A 21,144-nucleotide genomic window follows, 5' to 3' on the forward strand; every position below is an offset into this window, starting at 1 on the left:
GACAGCCGCTGCGGGTCCCTGGTGACTTCATCCCCAAGTCGACGGAGCCCTGGTCCGCCTCCGCTCAGCGCGCCTCCCTGCTGGACGGCGCCAGGACCTTCGCCCCGGTCCCAACCACGCAGCATGGCGTCCCTGCTTCGCGGGTGCCCCCGGAGCTGCAGGCTGCGGGTTATGTGTTCATTCGCCACGACGGCCACAGAGCTCCGCTACGGCCTCCCTATGACGGACCCTTCCGTGTCATCGAGGCAGGAGCCAAGAGCTTCATGGTTGACATGGGGGGTAAGCCTGAGTGTATGTCGGTTGATCGCCTCAAACCGGCTCACTTGGACCTTGAGCTGCCCCCGGATTTGGCTCTGCCACCGCGCAGGGGCCGCCCTCCTGTCCTGCCCCCCCTGCCACGCCGTGGCCATTCCCCCCTACAAGCCCCCACAGCTTGCGGCCCTCCGGTCGTCGCGGCCCCCCGCCCAGCCCAACATGGGGATGTGATGGACGATGTCACGCCTCCTCCTGCACCTCCTGACTATGCCTACAGTCGTGGGGGCCGGGCCATACGCCCTCCTCGCCTCTGGGATTTTGAGTATTGAGGTGAACACTGGGGGGGCTGGTGTAGTGACTACATTATAGGTTTGTGTTCCCCTCTTACGGATCGAGTGGGAGGGAACTGGTTAGGAGTCACGGGGGCTAGGGGGACGCTTTAGAGTGTTGCACTAGAGTACGAACCATGCACTGTGACCGATTGTTCTGTTCTGCTTTATTGGAATAAATAGTTATAATTAAGTTGCCTACGTCCTCCTTTCCTCCGGCACTACACCTCACTGAATACCACTGATTTTCATGCAGTTTTTTGTCATACGTGTAGCTATGATAAAGGCCACATGGTTTGGCGTGTTTTATTATTCGATACTAATTATACCAATAGTACGGTAATGTTAAATCTTGCTTGTGAAAAGTAATCCCCCGATTCCTATTATGGATTGTCCGCCGATTTGAGCAGGAATACGCTGAACAACAGCCCGGCATCCTGTTTCTGCTGCTGTTTCTGCTCCCGGTTGACCACTCCAAGATGGCGGCCGTATTTCTCGCGTCCCAGCAGCCAATGCTCCGTCTATCTATAAGATGTCTATGCTTACGACTACTGGACCAAACCGCAGTGTTGCCAACTTAGCGATTTTGTCGCTATATTTAGCTACTTTTCAGACCCCTTTGGCGACTTTTTTTCAAAACAGCGACAAGCGACAAATCTAGCTCCTTTTTCAGCTGCTATTGGTGACTTTTGGCGACTTTTTGAGGTGAAAGCACTATCGCTATTACCTCTTCACAACGAGCACCGGGTGCCTGCGCGGCCCCTCCCCCGTCTCAACGCACTTACAGGCAGCTCAGTTCTCGTGGTAAAAAGCAAACTCAGGAACCGGATGTCCTTGCAGACCTTAAACTCCATCCTACATCCGATATGGATTAAAGCTGTCAGGTGATGCTTGCTTTGAGCACCAGCTACCTGATCATGTTTTGAAGCTTTTTGGAACATCAGCTGCTTATTCATTCAAGGTAGCACCTACAGCTGAACCTGCAGTAGAGAGCCTTGACCAGTGACGATGACTCACTGGTTCTGTGAGCTAGCACGTACAGCCTGTCTGGGTCTGGAGTAGGCCTAACTCTGCCATTTAGATTGTTAATATATATTGTATACAAAAATATGTTATGTTTAAAAATTTTTAAATGAGAAACAATTGTTTGATTAAATGTTTATCTTTTTCATTGGATAAAACAAATTATTTCTGATAGATATTTCTTAAATGAAAAACAATTGTTTGATTCGATTTTTATCTTTTAAATTGGATAAAACAAATTATATCGGATGCATATTATGACTTAAATGAGAAACAATTGTTTGATTAAATTTTAATCTTTTTGATTGGATAAAACAAATTATTTCTGATAGATATTTCTTAAATGAGAAACAATATTTTTTTGTTTAGGATTTAACATACGATTTAAATGTATTAACTTCATTCAAAGAATAGAATTATACTTGGTGCCAAGTTGTATTATTTTGTTTTTATGAACATAGGAAATATTGTTTGAGGCAAGCTATATATTTGTCATTGGCTCAAGTTATGTAATATAGATGTGAACCATTACCCTAGATTTTTTTGATTGGTTCAACAGAAGGCTTTTTCCAGTGTACAGCACGAGCACCGGGGTCCCACGCGGTCCACCGGCTGGGCGCTGGAGTGGAAGCCGGCCTGCAGGAGGGGGAATAGAATGCTTAATGCTCCGGAATGCAGAAAACACACGCCGGGACCGCCAATGTCTGGCCTCGCTCCTAGGCTGCTCCCCGGCTGATCCCTGGCCGCAGTACAGGTTCGATTTAGTTAAACCATAGCACTGGAGAGAAGCGCCTTGACTGGGGAAATAAAGGCCCCTGCTTATTTTGGAGACGCTTTAATATCAGTTTGTAATTGTTAGGAATAAAGAATGATTCTGGAAACCGAATGGAAATATATGCTGCTGTTGTGACATTTTGCTATGCTTATCATGAAGGCAGTCACTTGGTTTTAGAATTCTTAGTCAGTTGTGCATAGTTAACACACTCTAGACTAATGCCTTGTAAATAACATCTGGATAAACATCTACACAGATGTATCGAGATGCTAAATCGCACAAATGCTTGCTCTGTGTACACAAAGCGTGTTCACAAGGTTAGGTAGCGTGCACACCACGACCGCCGGCAGAACAGGAAGCCAGACTCACACTATTACCATGTAATGCAGGAAACCAGGAGTTATGGTTCATACAAGTGCAGACGATCAAAGGGAGTGTATTAACCTTTCCCTAGCAACCTGCTCCTGGTAACGTAGATCCACATGTGGTGTGATCTGAAAAAAAAAGAATTTGATCACTTTACTGCGAAATGTGTCCAACCAAACAACTACAACTACTTTGGATTGCCCAGTGTGTATTGTAAGCAAACACTTTTATCCAAACTGTGCTGACACTTTGATCCAAAGCGGCTTACAACCAATCATTCACAGACACCAACGGCGGAGTCAACCATGCAGGGAGACAGACAGATTGTCAGGAGCAGTCAGGTTAGGTGTCTTGCTCAGTGACACATCGACAAGGAGCCAGGGATTGAACCATAAACCTTCCGGTTACCAGTGAACCCGCTCTACCTCCTGATCTACGTAGCCAGTATACATACTATAGCTGCTTTCAGATATACGTGCATGTCCTGATATTCTCCTGATATTCTCGTGATGGGCCGTATGTCTGAATAAATTATCGTGACATTTGTACCCTGGAATTCTCCTGAAAAAGTACTATTCATGAGGTAGTCTTTTCTCCGGAGGAAATGTAATAACCTTATGTTTGAATGAGGCGTAGAAAGTTGGTATTTCTCACACCCATGAGTGGGCGTGTTGATCACGCTTCGGTCTGCATTTGCATGTCATTGCGTGGCACCCTAAATGATAATCAGCCTGTTGCCTTTTGTTCGCTGAGTGGTTATACAATATAAAATATATTGCAGCTGCACGCATATATCGAAAAAGTTTTTTTCATTACAATTTTCTACAACAGTTGGCTGAACATTATAGGGTCATGGCCTTCCCAGATCCTTTCCTGCTGTTGATCCAGGTTAAACAGCAGAAACGCTCTCTTTCTCCATAACACAGTCGTTCGCGACACGTTTCTTCTTCGTCGTTTCTTCTATTTGTCTCTAACGCCGGGATTTCACCGGACGCGTTACGGCCGCGGCACGGCTGCGCCGCGGAACGGCTGCGACATTTGCCCTGCGTGCATTTCCACCGGGCGCGTTACGGCAGCGCAGCGGCAGCCGCAATAACGCGAGATCACGCGATAATCCTAAACCTAATGTGCCCACTTCCACTCCCAAAACGACTGCAATTAAATGCCACGCTTTGTCCTTCCGGCCATTGTCCTTATAAAAAGGATGATTTGGTACATAAATGACTTCATGTTGCTGAACTTCGACAATGAGTCTCTCGTCGTCCATGTTGCCGACCCTCTGAGACCCTTTGATTGATTGACTGCTGACCTGGTGCCACCGGTCATGACGTAATAATGTTAATGTGAAGTTGTGATAGGCTACATGAGCTGAGTATTGTGTTTTATTTTGAAAATTGACCGGATGCTCTATGGCTTCTACTTTTTCACCTCCTGCCCGGCTCGATCTGCTCTCTTATAATTGACGCGGTTCAGCAACGGCTTGCGTCAAAAATAGAAATGCTACGGAATGATAGCGCTGCGGCGCGGCGAGCCGGTCCTGGGACACTGCTGAGACGTTTCCGCAGCGCGCCCGGTGGAAATGGTCTCATTGATTAGAGTGGAAGCTATCTGCTGCGGTGACCGCGGCCAAGACATGCCGCAGCCGTAACGCGGACGTAACGCGTCCGGTGGAATCGGGCCGTTAGTCATGCTCCAATCTTTCATCGATGCTTCAGATGCTGTGGATGCGATGGAATATATGATGCGTCGTTGAAGCAACATTTAAGATGATCGCGATGAGTTCTGCCCGTTTTGCCTCCATCTTTGGTCAAACCAAAACCAACTACAGGAACAGCGGCCACACTTATCTCGCCTCTTGCAAGCCCAACCCCCTAAACCACCCGGAGATTCTACCAATGTCTGAACGACACCGATGTCGAAGTCTGAATCACCCCCAGGGTCGAATCTCCTGATGTAAAAATGCTGAAAGGACATGCTTATATTCCCTTTCTGGGGAGCTGTCAAAACAAGAAAATGCAATGTGTCAATCATGTACCATTATTACCATCAATTCTGCAATAAATACTCATGGGTGGAACAATGGGTGGAGGCCGGCTGATGACATGATGCCACATATTAATAAAGCAACAGCTAATGTTAGGACTCTTTCTGTACTCTGCTAGTCTTCTATTTAGCTTGCTTCCGGCCCGCCTATATCAGATACACTAATGTGATTGGTTAATGTTCGTATCCAGGGAATCGGGGAATGATTATATTGCTCATTCCCTGAGTGACTCACTGCGAAAATTCTAATTGTGCTCTTGCAAGAACTCTGGATTTCCAGGGTAGTGCTCTGCAACATTGGTGGCTGAAACCAAAAAGAAAGGAAGGAAGGGAGAAAGTGAGACAGAAGGAGAGACAGAGAGAACACTATAAAGAAAGACTGAAAGAGAGGTAGAAAGAAAGACAGAAAATTAGGAGAACATCCTAGCCCTAGGTCTGTCCTGAAATGGGCTTTCTATGGTCAACCCTTTAATGGAGTTCGCTCACCTATTGGTTAGCTGGGTGGGCAAACCTTCCAAGATCGGGGAACCACGGCAACTCTATGGAATATGATCCGAATTCTACCTGGATGGGGAAATGGAATTCAGAAGTAAAAATAAAACATTGAAAGGATAGAAGGCTTACTCAACCCACCAATATGGTCCAAGGTGATGAGAGGTTTGCTGACAGAGCAGATCCTCAACCACTTCATCACCTTCTGATTTATTTATTTCTGCATTCAAATTTGCAGGCACACACACACACACACGTCTATGTGTGTGGGCTTGTATTCGTGCCTGTGTGTGTGTGTGTGTGTGTGTGTGTGTGTGTGTGTGTGTGTGTGTTTGTCTTTATCACTATTTGGGGAACAAAACCTGACAGCACACTCACGGTATGGGGAACAAAATGCTTGTGGGGAACAAAAACCAGGACCCCACCAGGGAAATCCTTGAAATGGATAGGACTGACGTTGCTGATATGACTAGTGCAAAAATTTGAATGAAAAAAAAAAACCCCACACTTCACAAAAACCTGCAAATGTGTGTTTGAGTGTGTTTGAGGCTGGCCCTCTACAGACTAAAGAAGGGTACTGCAGGTTCACTTTTTCGCTCTAAAAACACACACTCCACACACTCCATCCACCAATCAAACGCTGACCTGCCTGTCACGTGAGATGATCACTTCGTCCACCAATCAAACGTGAGATCATCCACATTGGCGGGAGATGAGAGGCGCCATACTTCGACGAAAAGTCAAGACAAAGGTAGGCTAATACGAAGATATGTGCAATTCTAACTTGATTAACATGCAATTTATTTAAATGTTTTGAAGGTAGAAGAATCAAATATTTAACCCGTTTAGCCCTAGGGTATTTTCTCAGTCATTTTGCTGCATTGTAACGTTTATTTATACATTATATAAATAATATATTTATAAATGTAATATTATAAGAATGTATTGCTTATTTTTCATAAATGTGCAACTCACTGAGTGGTTAGTGGTGTTCGTTGATGTTACAAATCAAGTATCCTAGCGAAATCGTGTTTTATTTGGCATTTTATATATCCATTGAACTTGTACTTGGGGGGGGGGGGGGGGGGGGGGGGGATGATTAGGTTCGGTTGTAGTCTTTTCGCTTGGTTCTCCGTATCAACAGTAGAGGCTAGAACCGAGCGAAAGGACTACAACTAGCACCCCTTTCCGTTTCCGGTCATCAAGCAACGAGTCTTCCAACAGAAATCAATGGATTTAAAAAATGCCAAATAAAACACGACAGAAACTTTATTTCGCTACGATACTTGATTTAGAACATCATCGAACACCACTAACCACTCGATGGGTTTCACATTTCTGAAAACGAATGTTTAGGGTTGTTTTAAGGACAGGGTTGTGCATACACGTGGCCCCCATTTTGAAGCAGGCTGGGGCGATTCTAAGGGTGGGTTGCACCAACGTGAGGTGCGTTCAGAATCGCAAACATAGGCGAACGTTCGCGAACGATTTTAAACATTTTCCGTTAAACGAACATAAGCAAGCAAACGTTTACGAACATCGGCAAACTGAAGAGGTAGTTCTCAGTCTGAAGAGGTAGTTATCCACAAACGGAGATGGATCGCGGTGCTCTCTTCGGCTACGTGACATTCGTTGCCATGGCATTAAACTAAACTATATTGAAATAATTTACTCCTTTCCTACACAGAAAGCAATAGATAAAACGTTTCATATAGCCTATCTACACCCTTACTTCAACTGTTGTCTTTTTAATCCTAAAATGCGATTTGAACGTTATATCTCAGTAAGTGGGTACAACTTCGTTTTTTTTTATATAATATTAACTATACAGGCTAAATTGATCTGTTAAGGGGTAGGACCAGATACGTTTTTTACTTCCTCCTTCCCCCTTTCAAGCATGTGGCAAGTGTCTGTTATTTGCTTTTGTTTTATTTATTCATTTTCTATTTTAACTTTTTTTATTGCTTACATGTTCTAAATAAAGAAATCAAATCTATTCTCTACAGGCAAAATGGCGAGAAGGAGGGCAACCCCTCAGCATATTGCAGAACAACATGCCATCAGTGCCACAGACCAGACTGCCATGTTAGAGGTGAAATACATAAACTCCACCAAAGGCAAGTGTGTCTCTGTAGTGTTAATTGCACTTAGTACTGAAGATATCTGCTTTTGATATTTCATAGTGTGTGTCTTAGTACTATTACGTTAAATTATGTGTCATAGGTGAATTCAGAGTTTGTTTTATTCCCTGCACTATGTTGCCAACATGGGCAATACATTTGTTTACTAAAGGTGCCATGACATGCCACCAGGGCCCTGTACCACGAAGCTCGCTTAGAGGGTTAGCGAGGTATGTTGAGTTGTACCACGAAAGTCGATCTCTTTTAGCGTCGCTGTATCACCATGGTGACTTATGCTCGCAACCAAACCTGGTCGGGAGCAGTTTATCAGCTTAGTCTAGCCGGAGATCGGCTACTTAAATCGGCGTGCGCAGCCTCCTAGCCCCTCCTCTGACAATGGCGTCACCATTTGTGGGTGTTCCCGTGGACCCCGGTGCACTTCTCGTACAGGCGTCTCTACGGAGACAAGGGTTTTACAGGACAGAACCGATCCCTTGGCATTGTCTGACGATATTCAGATTTCAGACTTTATTGTCATTGTGCAAACAACGAAATTGGGGTTCTTCATGAGAGATACAGATTCTCATCAGAGGGTGTTCGTTGTTTGATCGTCCTTTTGGACCTTATGTAGACAATGATTACTGTTGCGCATTGTGTCTCAGTGACCGAGTGCTAGAGTGGAGGTAGCGCGTCAGTCTTGAGTTTCTGCGCGGGGGGTTCGACTCCCAATAACGTGAATTTATGTGAAGCTTAAAAAGTCCTAATTCTCGTCATGCATATGGAATACTTATTCACTAAAGCTTATGGAATTATATTTTTGTGCTTATTTCGAACTTGAACCCATATTTTCAAGTCCGTGCTGGCACCACATCTTGGTAAAATGCATGATGATAGACCGGCGAATTTGAACCCCGGTCGCTGGCGTTCGGGTCTTATACTAATCCACTACGCTACAGCCGCTACCTCTCAGCGGTCCAAAACATGCGATACATTTCTTAAATAGGGTGTATTTAAAGTGAATTCCCTAAATTATAGAATAAGGCAGGATGGACGTTGCTTATGGATTTTTAAATCATCATCATTCTATTTGGATTAATGGCGAACAATTCTGCATTTGGCATAGTTTTTTTACAGACAATATGCAGAATCTTTTCACTTATACTCATATAGACTGCTTGATCTATCGTAAAGGTGAGAAAAATGACGCAAAAAACGCCCCTTTCACGTGAACGCGCACTGAACCTAAGGCGGAAAACCTGGTTCAACTAATTGAATCTAAAGTGAGCTTCGTGGTACCATTTAACTCTGATTGCGAGTTGCGGCTCTATCGAGCCAGGTTTTCCCAAGAAAGCCTGGGTATGTTCAGCGAGCTTCGTGGTATAGGGCACTGGTGTGCTGTGATTAGCCGTTGCAAGCCGTTTTGGAAATCTGCCCCATATGACATCATATGGGGCAGGAAGTGGGCGTGCGTCAACCTAGATGTGTGCTGGATAAATCAGTCCACCAGCCTACCCAGTGGACTGAAGCAAATGTTGCTCATCTATCCGTCACACATCTAGGTGGACACGCACACCTAAGGGGCCGATTTCCAAAACGGCTTGTAACGGCTAATCACACCACACCTGGTAGCATGTCATGGCACCTTTTACTAACTCTTACTTCTGTCAACAGGCAGGGGTGTGTTTGCTCTGTCCCCTTTTGAAAAGGGGGATTTTGTAGTTGAATACAGAGGAGAAATTATTGACTTTAAGGAATCAGAGAGAAGGAGGAGGATTTATCATTCCAAATGCTTGGTGTTCGTGTTTGACTTCATGTGGCATGGCAAAAAATGGTGGTAAGCATTTACTGTATGGTGGCTGGTAGCTTGCAATGTTCAGTACATAATCTTGGCCTAATTGTCCTGCTTGACTAAGCCATTAGCGTGATTCTTTTTGTCTCCTTTGAAGCGTTGATGCTGCGTTGGAAGATGACTCATTTGGAAGACTGGTCAATGATAATCATGTCCATCCTACCAGCAGGATGAAAAGAATTTTAGTTGGTGGAAAACCACACCTCTGTCTGTTTGCTGCGAGAGACATAAACAGAGGAGAGGAAATAACATATGACTATGGAGATAGCAGTTGGCCATGGAGAGAAAAGGTTTGTCAGTGACTATATGCCTCTGTATAGTATGCTTTATCTAATATATACGTCAACATCTTTCGACTAACTGCTGCCCTTTTGACCAGGTGACCCTTGTAAAGGAAGGTTTAGATGTTAACCTTTTTTCTGGGTTAAATGAAGGTCAAAAAAGAGACAAGGCATTCTGTTCAAGCAAACACAATAATAAATCTGATCACTAGCATAGTTGTGATTACCATATGATATTCACATTGTGGAAAGGAAGCCATTTTATATATTTATATATAAGCCATCAATCGGTTGGTGATTACTCAATGTGCTTGACTGATGATTGCTAAAATTAGTTGCTGACTGGCCGTTGGTCTCATACCAGTAGAAGACGCATGCAACTGTATAGCTGTTGTGTAGACTATATGCTTGTAATCAAAATAGTGACTGCTACACAGACAAATTCTGAATAACTGATTCAAATTCATATTTTAGGGTGGTGGTGGCGATTCTCATGACATATCCGTGGACAATGGTATCTTGCCATGCAGCTCCAACCCAGTGATGCAAGAAGAAGAGGTTTCACCCTCCAGCTTGCAGGTAAAGGATTGTGGATGGATGGATTGTGTTTTAGATACTTGTCAATGTGTTTGTGATAAGGAGCCATGCAAACATACACACTTACTAGGTGTAATGAGGTTCAAGTCCATGTCATAGAGTTTTGCCAGTTGTGAGGATTTTCATTTGTGAGGATTCATGTGCTCAGATACGGTTCTTGCTTATACACACTGGCTTGAAATGGCATGCTAAATACTAGAATACGCACTGACCCAGGATCAGGTTTTTACTGAGAACCAATCAGCACAGCCTGTTGTTGAGAGAGGAGGGTGTTACAAAAATATCAGACCAATCTGGCGGACATCTTGATGATGGAAAAAGATTATCATATGCTTGTTTTAAAAGCTCCTGAATAGAAAAATGGAATAGCTGTACAAATGTCCCACAAACTTAGTTGGGACATAAATATTGCTGCAGTTGTTAGTTTAAACCACTTGAATATTCTTAGCTAACTGGTCAGACCAATGGGTTGCATTTTGTCATTTGATATTGTAAGGAGGCTTGCATGGCAGATGAAGGCTACATGAAGTGGCATAATGCAATGAATAAAACACACGGTCTCAGGTGCAGCCTTGTGGGGTATCCGTACCCAGCTGCCACTTAAAGCTGCCTCCCTTCTTCTGTCCTCTCACCATCTTCAGGCTACGCCTCACAAGAGCTGTACAGTGTGTATGCTATGACCAGGAGGAGAGTGAGGATATTGAATATTAGCTAACTGGTCAGACCAATGGTTTGCATTCTGTCATTTGATATTGTAGGGAGGCTTGCATGGCAGGTGAAGGCTACATGAAGTGGCATAATGCAATGAATAAAACTTCACTAAACAGAAGTTAGACTGTCACCCAGGCAAAACTTAAGCTACACAAAACCAACAAAATCAGCTCACTACATGAGAAATTACATGTTGAACCGACATAATGTGTTGTCATTTACCATAGTTTGACTAACACTGATCCTGTTCCTGGGTCAGTGTGTGCTCTGGTCTGTAGTATGCCATTTCAGAAACTGTGTCTCTGGTGCAGCCTTGTGGGACACCTGTACCCAGCTCCCACTCAAAATTACTGATAATACAGCGGACACACACTGTCCACTGTGCTATCCGTACCCAGTTTCCACTCAAAGTTACGGATAACTTTGAGTGGGAGCTGGGTACGGATACCCCATTAGGCTGCACCTGAGATGGTGTGTGTCAGCTGTATTATTGGTAACTTTGCGTGGGAAAAGGTTAGGTATGAATACCTCACAAGGCTATACCTGATGCAGTGTGTGTGTGTGTCCTGTTTTATCAGTAACTTTGAGTGGGAGCTGGGTACGGCTATCCCACAAGGCTCCACCTGAGACAGTAGCCTACTAGCTGTGACTTGAGATAATCTGTATGTTGATGTTCTCTTCAGGGTTGTATTTCCGCTAAAACAGTCGGTTGGTTATTACTCAATGTGCTTGACTGATGATTGCTAAAATTAGTTGCTGACTGGCCGTTGGTCTCATACCAGTAGAAGACGCATGCAACTGTATAGCTGTTGTGTAGACTATATGCTTGTAATCAAAATGGTGACTGCTACACAGACAAATTCTGAATAACTGATTCAAATTCATATTTTAGGGTGGTGGTGGCGATTCTCATGACATATCCGTGGACAATAGTATCTTGCCATGCAGCTCCAACCCAGTGATGCAAGAAGAAGAGGTTTCACCCTCCAGCTTGCAGGTAAAGGATTGTGGATGGATGGATTGTGTTTTAGATACTTGTCAATGTGTTTGTGATAAGGAGCCATGCAAACATACACACTTACTAGGTGTAATGAGGTTCAAGTCCATGTCATAGAGTAATGCCAGTTGTGAGGATTTTCATTTGTGAGGATTCGTGTGCTCAGATACGGTTCTTGCTTATACACACTGGCTTGAAATGGCATGCTAGATACTAGAATACGCACTGACCCAGGATCAGGATTTTACTGAGAACCAATCAGCACAGCCTGTTGTTGAGAGAGGAGGGAGTTACAAAAATATCAGACCAACTTGGCAGACATCTTGATGGAAACAGAATATCGTATGCTTGTTTTAAATGCTCCTTAATAAAAAAATGGAATAGCTGTACAAATGTCCCACAAACTTAGTTGGGACATAAATATTGCTGCAGTTGTTAGTTTAAACCACTTGAATATTCTTGGCTAACTGGTCAGACCAATGGGTTGCATTTTGTCATTTGATATTGTAGGGAGGCTTGCATGGCAGATGAAGGCTACATGAAGTGGCATAATGCAATGAATAAAACACACTGTCTCAGGTGCAGCCTTGTGGGGTATCCGTACCCAGCTTCCTCTCAAAGTTACCGATCACTTTGAGTGGGAGCAGAGTATGGATACCCCACAAGGCTGCACCTGAGACAGTGTGTCGCTGTATTATCAGTAACTTGGAGTGGGAGCTGGGTACGGGTATCCCACTGATAATACAGTGGACACACACTGTCTCAGGTGCAGCCTTGTGGAGTATCCGTACCCAGCTCACCCAGCTCCCACTCAAAGTTACTGATAATACAACTGACACACACCGTCTCAGGTGCAGCATTGTGGGGTATTCATACCTAACCTGCTTTCACTCATAGTTACTTATAATACAGCTAACGCACACGCTCTCAGGTGCAGCCTTGTGGGGTATCCGTACCCAGCTGCCACTCAAAGCTGCCTCCCTTCTTCTGCCCTCAACATCTTCAGGCTACATCTCATAAGAGCTGTACAGTTTGTATGCTATGACCAGGGGGAGAGTGAGGATATTGAATTATCACTCACCTCTGACTCTAATGATAGCATTGGCATCATGTTGTGGCAACAACTAAAAGCATTGGTAATTAATTCAGGATGCTCACTTCTATGATAGCGATTCAGTGTAAACCCACTGTTTGATCCCTCACAATTTATTTTTGATTTGATTAGAAACATGCAGTCTTTATAATCTGAATTTCTTTTAATGTCTTAGGTTTGCAGTGGAGACACATATTTAAAGAACAGCTCCTCTGTATGCAGCTCCACCATGGTGTCACAAGACACAACGTTTGCCAAAGAAGCCAAGTTAAGCTTGGTAAACTACACAGACTCGGATGAATCAGCCGTCAGTTCCAACGCTAATGAAGATGTTCCCTCATCCACCATACAGGTATCTTAGCCAGATCACTTTAGTAATTTCAGCAACCTGTCACTAAGCAATGGACACACCCACTTTTCAACCTGCCACCATCTTGATGGAACAGAATTTTGAAGTGCTCATTCACTATTTTATTGTTATTTACTGCAAAAGATTTTGTGTTTTGAAATACATGAATGTGATTTGGCTTGGTTAGGCTTTGGCACCGCAGCATAAATGCCAATCCAATCCATTTTTATTTATATAGCGCATTTCCTACTCAGTGATAACTCGAAGCACTCAAAGCCAAATCAAGCTATTCACTTACATGCAATTAAAAACATGGAATCTACAAATCTAAATCAGGGCATCATAAGATTGTAATTCCATGTGTATTCTGCCTGTTCTTTTGACTGTTTTGGTTCTTTGAAATTGCATTGTTTTAACATTGGAGTGAATGGGCACATTCCATTCTTCCAAGATGGCCATGTTAAAAAGTGGGTATGTCCGTTGCTTAGTGACAGGCCTCTATTGTATCCATTCCACTCTTGATTATGGCAGCTCCCACCTAGCCTCATCAACATTTGATTCTGGCAGAGGATCTGGACCCACATCCGTAGGGTCTCATTTACAAACTTATTTCCTCACGCTCCAATCAAACTGGACTGGATTTGAAAGAAATCGACCTACAGCTAGATTTTATTATATATTTTTAGGAACGTGAGAAAATACGTTCAGTAAACAAGACCCTATAGACGTGGGTCCAGAACCTCTGCCGGAATCAAATGTCGGAGGGGGTGGCTGGTCAGGCTAGTTGTTGGCAATTGGTTGTATTGTTGCTCAGTTTAGTTAATAAGCAAGCACACTTGCAAGTCGGCTAAATAGCTGCTTTTGCTGTTTGCACTGTAATACCCTGAACATTTAGACCATCTCCAATTATGGTCTTGGAGAGCAACTCACCTTGAGGCTCTCTCTCCAATCCTAACATAGCAATCTGATACTTCCAATCAGCTGCTTGCCAGGTCCTTAATAACCTAAATAAACAGGTATTAGATGACATTTTGAAAGCCTGCACGTAGAGTAACTCTCCATGACCGTGTGTATTGTTTGTTTAAACTGGTATTTTAATTGTGTTTCTTGAAGAGCAAAGAGAAGATTCCTGTTGGATTTGATCTTTCTGACTCCAGTATGACACATGGAGATGATGTCCGACAATTGATTGTGCCAAGGCTTAGGAGGACCAAAAGCGTCTTTGTAAGTCCCACCAACAAATGTCAGTCATCGTCATGTACTGTAGACATCTTTGTGGTTGACAAAATGTACTTCAGTGGTCAAAGTTATCACTAACGGGTAGTACGCGTATCCTTGAACCCTTTGTGCATCTAAACTGTTTTATTTTATATTTCTTAAAGATGAAAGACAGGATTCCTGATGGATCTGATGAGCTTTATTGCACCAGTACTGATAGTGGGGAAGAATACGTTCCAGCTTCAATTGCAGAAAGTACAGATGATACAGATGGAAGCATGATCTGTGAAATGTCACCATCTATGTCACCATCATCCTTGTCAGACAGGACTCTGAGTAGCAGAAGCAGTGCAACAAATGTCTGTATTCCTGACACCACATGCTCTCCTAGCAGGGAACATGTTGAAAGTGCCTCAGTATCCATTCCTGCTGTCAGAAAGAAAGAAGATGGATCTCGGATGTACAACAAGAGACAGTTCTGTCTGTATTGCGGGTCTTCTTTCCTAAAAATCGTGAAGCATTTGGAGCGTAAACACAAAAAGGAGCTGGAGGTAGCAAAAGCACTTAGTTTCCCAAAGGGCTCAAAACAAAGACGCGTGCACTTAGAATGTCTCCGAAACAAAGGTAATTTTGCACATAATGCTGAAGTTTTGAAAACGGGCACAGGAAAACTGGTTGCACGCAAGCAGCCAAGAGAAGAATCCCAAGCACAAGACTACATGCACTGTCTCTACTGTCAAGGGTTATTTATGAAACGTACAATGTGGAGACATTTTCAGATTTGCAAATTCAAACCTGTCGATCCCAAACCGGGAAAAACTAGAGTCCAAGCCCTCTGTGCCTTTGCAGAACCCACACCTGCTGGAGTTTCGGAAGAGCTATGGAAACTGGTGAACAACATGAACCAGGATGCTGTTGCACATGCAGTCAGAAATGACTGGTGCATCATGGAGATGGGGAAGCACCTCTACAACAAGCATGGATTTGAAGTTGATAAGCACGAATATATCCGGCAAAAGTTAAGGGAGCTTGGCAGACTTTGCTTACATGGTGGAGAGGTCACAAACATGAAGACGATCAAAGAATATGTCATACCAGCGAACTTCATGCAGACAGTCGATGCAGTGAAACACACAGCACAAGGCAATAAAGGTAATTCCAAATCGCTTCCTCTGAAACTTGGACACAGCCTCAAGAGGATGTCTATGCTCCTGGAGAGTGATGCAATCATTAAAGGAGACAAGGATGGCGCAGAAGAAGCTCGAGCCTTTCGAAATCTGTATGATGCCAAATGGCACGAGCTTGTGTCAGTCACATCTTTGAAGAGCCTCAATGAGTCCAAGTGGAACGCCCCCCAGCTGCTGCCTTTCACAGCAGATGTGCAGAAGTTGCACAATTAGCTGGATGAGAAGCAACAGCAGTACCAACATGATTTAGAATCTGAGGCGTCATCGCACAACTGGGCCACCCTGGCAAAGGTGACTCTCGCACAGGTTATCTTATTCAACCGGCGTAGAGAAGGTGAGGTGTCCAAAATGTCCCTCTCTGCATTCACATCAAGAGACACATCAGCACCTCACGAAGACGTCAACCTCGCTCTCTCTGAGCTCGAGAAAAAGCTCTGCCATCATTTTACCAGAATAGAAATGAGAGGAAAGCGAGGTAGGAAAGTTGCTATCCTCCTAAGCCCAGTGATGTATGAAGCACTCAACATGCTACATCAAAAGAGAAAGGAGTGTGGCGTCCTCAAAGAAAACGCATATGTGTTTGCCAGACCAGGAGTGATGTCGCACTACAGAGGGTCAGATTGCATCCGCCAGTTTGTCCAACTCTGTGATGTCAAGAATCCTCTCTCACTCACCTCAACAAGACTGAGGAAGCACATGGCTACCTTATCTAAAGTACTAAACCTTCAGGAGACAGAGCTTGACCAGCTGGCGGATTTCATGGGCCACGATATTAGAGTGCATCGGCAGTTCTATCGGTTACCGGAGGGCACCCTTCAACTGGTCAAGATCAGTAAAATTCTGATGGCCATGGAGCAGGGCCGCCTTGCAGACTTTCAAGGCAAGAGCCTTGAGGAGATCAACATTGATCCGACTGGTATGTGGTTTCTGCTTAAATCAACTCTTGCCATTTTGAGCTTTAAATGGGTACAACACCATAACTACAGTATAATGTATTTCATACCACCTGTTTAGAAACAATCCAGTTGGACAAGCATACGGAGTCTGAAGATGACCTTACAGAGGAGGTGTATGAACAAGACATGGAAGGTATGTGTTTTGGTGTTACTTAGAACATGAATATCTTAGTGTGGCAGGGTTGCTCCTTACCACACGCCACCTAAGTGGCTTCCTTTGGGGCCCTCCAACACAGGACACGGGTAGATGGTAGTGCAAGATGTTTATTTGAGATTAAGGCAGATTGTATTCGCCGAGCTGATGGTACAAACTGCCATGACTGTGGCTCCTCCTCGAGTGTGTGTGTTGATGGCTGGTTTATCCTGGGTGCCATAATTGCTCTGCACCACCGGTGTGCAGCCCCACCCAGCCAGAGTCCAATCAGTCTGACTCAGGCCAGGTGAGGCTGTAAACCAGCCATCAACAACACACACTCCACATACACCCTCCACACTTAGGTTACAAGCATATCTTGCGTTCTGTATTTTTAAAAATATATCCATCTTTAAAACTTTGTCCCTGATCAGGGTAACTATGTCCTTAAAAAGGCTTAAATGCCTTCAATCATAATCAATAACACTTTTACTTGCATGCAATCCAAAGGTCAATTAAAGGTTCAAAAGATAGTGGCACACATCAAAACATTTCCATCACGGGTAGAGAGACAGCAAACACACAATCATACTGTGATCCAAGCACACCTTATATTTATATATACGTACAACATCAGCCACAATTCACTAAATGTTGCTTGTGTCATCAAAACAAACTAATTGATACATCCTCAACACTCACACAACTCTCATACCAGGTTAAACAGACGGCTGCTATAGCTATAAACAGTATAATATTGTAGATAGAGATTCCACTTTGTGATTCACATATCGGCTGGGATTCTACATGAATTTTGAAGTTTTAATGAGAACTTGTAATCATCTTGTCATTCAATAGTTTCTGATGTCAGTCTGGCACGAAGCATGGAGCAGAAACGAAGTGGGTCTCCACAAGAAAATGAAGGGGAGAGTAATTCCGATGGAGACGACATCCCTGTCCAAAAGAAAAAGTCCAAGACCAGTAAGGATATCCTACTATCCTATACTATATAATGATGAAAACGCTGTTTGTCCATCCATCTGTCTACATTTTTCTCTTGAGTAACACACCCAATCCATGTGAAATTGTACATGGGGATTGGCATAGGCAGAGGATGACAAGGCTACTTTTCTGAAACATTTCACTATATTGGTAAAGTACAGTGCAGGACAATACAGTAGTGTACAGTAGGGCACAGTATAGTAGCGTACACTAGCGTGAAGTACAATAGCATACAATAAAGTATAGTACACTAGTGTACAGTAGCATAGCAGCATACAGTACATTATAGAGCAGTTAGGTCTGTTTATGTAGAATCCTTTCCAATTGGATGAGACGTTCGAGAGGCATTCTATGACGCACTTTCAGTGAGGATATCATGCACATCCCACATCCACTCCGAATGTAGAACTCTTGACTGATCACAAGCAATCACTGTGCGATAAGCTACATGTGACTGTTAATTTCAGCAACATTTACTTGCACCTTCCAATGTGCGTTACGCGGCAACCATGAATCCTGGGCGCTTTATCCGGAACTATATTTGCTACGTATTCAGACTGTATTTGAACGAAATTAACCTTTTTGAAAACTTTATCTGGTGTTTATTTAATAATTAGTTGTAAAAGGAATTGCTGTATAAAAGCAATATAGCGCTCGTTTTCGTGAGGAGGTCTGTGGATATCCCCATGGCTGTGGTTTGGCCGCAGCCATGGGCGACGGACATCCTCACTCACTCGCGCTATATTGTCTAAGTAACAATAAAGCAATAAAACACGACTTTAATGCTCTCTTGCCTATGGCAGCACAGCAATAGTTTAGCTGTTCAATTGATATTATGTATTGAGTTTAGTTTTTGACTCATAAGAAATGCAGTTCCTAAAACTCACATTAGTGTGGAATTTCAAATAGTGAACATGCGTATGTATGGTAGTTCATCAAAAATACAGTTTTGAATGCCAATCACAAAACGCAGTTGGGACTAAGTTGTATAATGGACTTTATTTGAGCCAGACTTAACAATTACTGTGCATTTATGTCCTAAACTAACTTTTCATTCATTTCTTATTTAGTTCGCAAGCCACAGAAGAAGAGGCCCTGGGAAACTGAGGAGACAAATGCCGTTGAAAAGCACATGAGGAACTTCATTTTGACCTGCAATGTTCCAAGAAAGGAAGACTGTGATAAGTGCCTTAAATCAGAGCCAGAAGCACTAAAAAATAGAGACTGGAAGGCACTCAAATTCTACATCAAAAATAGAATTACTGCACTAAAAAGGAAAATGTAAAACATTTCAGTTTTCATCAGGTACAATAGAGAGAAATGGGGGAGAGGGGGACAGGAGATAGAGTGAGGGGGGGGGGGACCATAGAGAGAAGGAAGGAGGGAGGGAGGGAGGGAGAGAGGGAGGGGGGGGACCATAGAGAGAAGGGGAGAGGGAGGGAGAGAGAGAGGGGGAGAGAGAGAGGGAGAGAGAGGGAGAGAGGGGGAGAGAGGGAGAGAGGGGGAGAGGGAGGGAGAGAGAGACCATAGGGAGAGGGAGGGACCATAGGGAGGGAGAGAGTGAGGGGGGACCATAGGGATAGAGGGGGATAGAGATTCCTTGTTCAGAATCTTGTCGGGCGGTTCATAGGCCTACTGTATTTGAGTTGACACTCAATAAAGAGCTTTTAAAGTATGTTCAGGTGATCTAATTCTAATTCATGTGTAGAAACATCATCTATCTATAAATGGCTGTCTGTCTGTGGCTCGTATATCTCTCTGACCATATGTCAGATCGGCCTAAAATTTCGGATATGGCTTGCGCATGGGCCGATGGTGTGCATCCTCAATTGAAAAAAAAAAATTCAAAACCTTTTATGAAATGATTTTACATGCAAGCCCCAAAAGGTGCCAAATAAACACAGAAGTAATGCTAATACGCAACGATTGCGTGCAGGTGTTGTGCTACACGGTGAATACTTAACCGGCTGGCGAAAACGTCAACGCATTCCCTTTCAAACAGGAGTTGTAGGCTTTGTGACAGGTTGGCACTGCACTTGACAAAACAGTTACGCTGCGTTCCATTTGTCTCGTGAAGTCGTCGCCCGAGTTGTACTGACGCGAGAACATGACGTCACTTCCTGGGTCGTACTATTATACAAAAGGTACTGAATAGAGAATCAAATATATATAGCATAGCATACAAACCTGTTCTATAATGCCTGCACCATACATGATCCAAACTTACTATCACCCAACTCTAATTTTATGACCGTAGGTAGGCCATATCACCTTCACGTTTAGACTAGGTCTGTGGCGCAGGTGTCAACTGTTGGTCAACCCACAGTCTGTTTGTGGTTGTTTGTCTGAGATTATTGCACCAGATAGTGGTCCTGTCTAGGGATGTCAGAACAGCTGTTTCCCAGAAGAATGATATACCTGAGGTGTGTGTTAAGATGTTCCTCAGAAGAATAGCAAATCCTGAGATGTGTGTTTAGGGTCCCCAGAAGAATAGCTATACCTGAGAAGTTCCCACATAGGAGGTCCTAGTCAGGTCTGAACCCAAGTTATGAATATTGTTAATTTGAAGTGATATTCATGCTCCTCAAGTGCATCTAAACATGCCAGATTTTTTTCAGAGGTGTATGTCTAGGAAGGGTGGCTCCCACAATGTAGGTTCCTGTCAGGTTGTACCACAACGTGACAAAGACAAGCCTGTGTGTGTGTGTGTGTGTGTGTGTGTGTGTGCGGCTGTTTCTGTGGCTGTGTCTGTTTGTGTGTGCATGTGTGTGTGTGTGTGTGTGTGTGTGTGTGTGTGGGTGGATATGTGTGTGTATGTGTGTGTTTGCTTAAGTTTGTTTGTGTGTGTGTGTGTGTGTGTGCGGCTGTTTCTGTGGCTGTGTCTGTTTGTGTGTGCATGTGTGTGTGTGTGTGTGGCAGCTGCAGACCTATTCCCTGTGACCTGGGCTGGTCCAAGGACGCACCTAGCCGCCAATCAATAAATTAATTCCAGTCAGAAATGCTCTCTCATCATCCTCAGCCCTAGCAGCTTAATCGATACACACTTATTCTTCTGTCAGCTGACGTGCTATCTACACACATCCACGTACACGCAAGCTCATTTAATGAGCCGTGTGATCTTTGATACGACCTTCCCTGCTATTATTCTCATTCCTTTTCATTCACATTATATCTGCCGTATCCCAGGTGAGCCAGTGGATTCATGGATTTAATGAAAACACATATGATTACACTCTTCATCCTATTCATAATGTTACATATTTTAAGAACATAAGCTGCCTCCACATAGCCTCTAGGAAGCAGATTCAAACACACAAGCTGTATTACCCTCACAGAACCACTAGGAAGCAGGACCAAACAAATAAGCC

General features: G+C 43.7%; 2 protein-coding genes across 3 annotated transcripts in view; one reads left to right on the forward strand and one right to left on the reverse strand.

Moving 5' to 3' along the window:
- Window positions 1-21,144, reverse strand: part of LOC132447845 (uncharacterized) — a 103,371-nt gene that overhangs the window by 43,442 nt on the left and 38,785 nt on the right. The gene's annotated exons all lie outside the window — the stretch shown is intronic.
- On the forward strand, window positions 7,877-19,648 carry LOC132447543 (uncharacterized). Of its 2 annotated transcripts, XR_009523104.1 has the most exons (10): window positions 7,877-9,237; window positions 9,350-9,542; window positions 10,008-10,112; window positions 11,734-11,838; window positions 13,107-13,283; window positions 14,394-14,504; window positions 14,663-16,601; window positions 16,700-16,774; window positions 17,633-17,755; window positions 18,847-19,648. XR_009523104.1 is itself a non-coding variant. In XM_060038367.1 (7 exons), exons 1-7 carry the CDS (start codon window positions 9,215-9,217, stop codon window positions 18,910-18,912), a joined length of 792 nt encoding a protein of 263 aa, XP_059894350.1. In that variant the 5' UTR covers window positions 7,877-9,214; the 3' UTR covers window positions 18,913-19,648. The 2 variants fall into 2 exon arrangements, 1 of the variants encoding a protein (XP_059894350.1); XM_060038367.1 differs by lacking the exons at window positions 14,394-14,504; window positions 14,663-16,601; window positions 16,700-16,774.

The sequence above is a fragment of the Gadus macrocephalus genome, chromosome 19, assembly GCF_031168955.1.
Source record: "Gadus macrocephalus chromosome 19, ASM3116895v1".
NCBI classification, from domain to species: domain Eukaryota; kingdom Metazoa; phylum Chordata; class Actinopteri; order Gadiformes; family Gadidae; genus Gadus; species Gadus macrocephalus.